This window comes from Chinchilla lanigera, unplaced genomic scaffold (genome assembly GCF_000276665.1).
Source record: "Chinchilla lanigera isolate Chin_1 unplaced genomic scaffold, ChiLan1.0 scaffold00157, whole genome shotgun sequence".
In the NCBI taxonomy this organism is placed as follows: Eukaryota; Metazoa; Chordata; class Mammalia; order Rodentia; family Chinchillidae; genus Chinchilla; species Chinchilla lanigera.
In genome coordinates, this window is record NW_004955558.1 from 274,197 (window position 1) to 276,691 (window position 2,495).

At 36.0% G+C, this 2,495-nt stretch overlaps 1 protein-coding gene across 1 annotated transcript; it reads left to right on the forward strand.

Moving 5' to 3' along the window:
- Positions 1-1,205: 1,205 nt before the first annotated feature.
- On the forward strand, positions 1,206-2,276 carry LOC102026806 (vomeronasal type-1 receptor 4-like). Its single transcript, XM_005412730.1, has one exon. It carries the CDS (start codon positions 1,206-1,208, stop codon positions 2,274-2,276), a length of 1,071 nt encoding a protein of 356 aa, XP_005412787.1.
- The last annotated feature ends 219 nt before the right edge of the window (positions 2,277-2,495 follow it).

Below are 2,495 nucleotides of genomic sequence, written 5' to 3' on the forward strand. Positions count from 1 at the left end.
AGTGTTATATCTACAGCATTGTAATATTTTACATATTAGATCACTAGTGCCTGTTTGACACTTTATACCAATAAATTGAGTGAATTCCTTCAAGTTTTTCACTTGCCTGCATTATATGAGAGTGTTGGACCACCTCTTTATTATTGAATATTACTGGTAGGATTCATTGCCATTGCTTTATATGATTCCCTTGCTTAAATATCAAATAATCAGTCAACTAATATTTGTAAGGCTAAGGGTCATGGACTTGGTTTGAATTTAGGGCTCTTGTTAGTAATAAAAAATATTAGCATATAGAGGTACATGTTTGGCTGATCCATGTTTGAATTTCTTTTGAGTAAATTTCATTACTACAAAATAGAATTTTATCTTACAAGTTTATAGAGACACTAACCAATAGTTTTCTAAAATACTTAAATCAATTGCAAAACCTCCACAAATATACATGTTCTTGGTTTAACCATGTTCTTGCATACCTTGATGTTTCTTGCTAAATTTATTTTAGCTTTCTGTGTGATGCATTATGCTCCTTGGTAGTACATTTATTTGAATTTTTGAGATTATTTATGTCATTGGACATATTCTGTGTGTGTGTGTATCTCCCACTATGTAATGCGGCTTTTGAAGTTTAAGCTCAAGTACTATCCCATTTTATTCTCGTGTATAACCTACAAGCATCCTTAATGATCAGTACATGTATTTATCTCCATGTCTCTCTGTTTAATCTCTGTTTTTATCTCCCTCATTCTCTGTCCCCTGCTGTCTGTCTCTTTGTATGCAATCGCATCTGAGTTTGAAAGTAGCTCTAAATTTTAATATAATGTCCAAGTTCACCCATTGAGTTATGTGTTTCTATGAAATATCGTGTTCTTCATAGAGTCAATAAATAATTTTCCATAAAATATTTGATATTTATCTAACACATTTATACTTGAAATCCGTGCAAAATTCATCTGTTATATGATGTGTATGAAAACTGCACTTTCTTTTTACACTGTACCTTGACAAACTTTCCTGAAAATGTTGGATTTGGCTTTCCATGTTCTGTCACTTGTCCTTTCTCTCTCAGTTTAACACCGCCTTATCCTTTGTGATGACTTTCCCAGGAAATGTGCTGAAAATTCTCTTCAATTCTGCTAGCTTTTGAGACCATCGGAATTCCACAGGAAGACACCTCCAACAGTATTTTGTTGTTGTTCATTACAATGAGCCTCGACACTCAGAGGAACGACTGTTATAGCAATTTACATGACATTTTCAAAGGAAATGACAAAATAACTTCCAAAGATTTGGCAGTAGGAATAATCTTCTCCTCACAGACTATCATTGGTGTCACAGCCAATTTCTTCCTTCTTTGTCATTATTTTTTCAATTTCCAGCATGGAAGGAGGTTAAGATCCACAGATGTGATTCTGAAGCACCTTTGTCTGGCCAACTCCTTAGTTCTTCTCTCTGGAGGAGTTCCTCAAATAATGGCAGCATTTGGGTTGAAACATATATTCAGTGATATTGTTTGTAAATGTCTCTTGTATATTGAAAGAGTGGGCAGGGGTGTTTCAATTGGTACTATCTGCCTCTTGAGTGTCTTCCAAAACATCATCATCAGCCCCATGAATTCTTGTTGGAAGGATATTAAACGTAAAACTCAAGAATATATTGGCTTCTCCATTCACCTTTGCTGGATCTTAAATGTGTTGGTCAGTTTAATTATTCCTATGTATGCATGGTATTCATCTGTGAAAGGTTATGACAGAATCATCAAAAAGAAAGTAAATATAGGATACTGTTGTCTTGTTGATTATGGGGTAGTCATTGGCTCAGTCTATATAGCATTAGTAGTTGTACCTGAAGTTTGTTTTTCTCTGCTTATAGTGTGGGCCAGTGGTTCTATGATTTCCATCCTGTACAGACACAAGCAAAGGGTTCAACACATTCATATCACTAATGTTTCCTTAAGATCCCCTGAATCCAGAGCCACACAAAGCATCCTTTTCCTGGTGAGCACCTTCATATCTTTTTACACTCTCTCCACCATTATTCGAATTTCTATTGCTTTATCTTACAATCCCAGTTCGGGGTTGGTGAGTGCTTCTGATCTAATTTCTTTGTGTTTTCCAACTATCAGCCCCTTTCTGAGCATAAGCCAATGCTCCTCTATGTTTAGGCACTGCTTCGCCTGCACAAAGAACACAAAACCTCTCCAACTCTTTCAGAAATGTACGACTTGTATATTGTGGCAGTACTTTCTGTTGTTTACTCTTCACTTCTTTTTATAAGTGGTACAGAAGAACAAGGAGAGGCCATTTATCCTTCAAAGTTCAACCAATGGTTTTCCAGCTCAGTGAAGGCAGGACTCCATGGGAGTAAGCAATGTTAGTAAAGCAGGTTGGCCCCGCTGTGGTGCACACTCTTCTGTCCACATCCATCTGAATGAAGTGCTGGTTGAGGCTATTTAAATAGACTTAATTTATTTTGTGTTTTAATCAAAATATTTT

Coding starts and splice junctions, on each gene's coding strand:
- LOC102026806 (XM_005412730.1), top strand. CDS start 1,206: ATGAGCCTCGACACTCAGAGGAACGACTGTTATAGCAATTTACATGAC.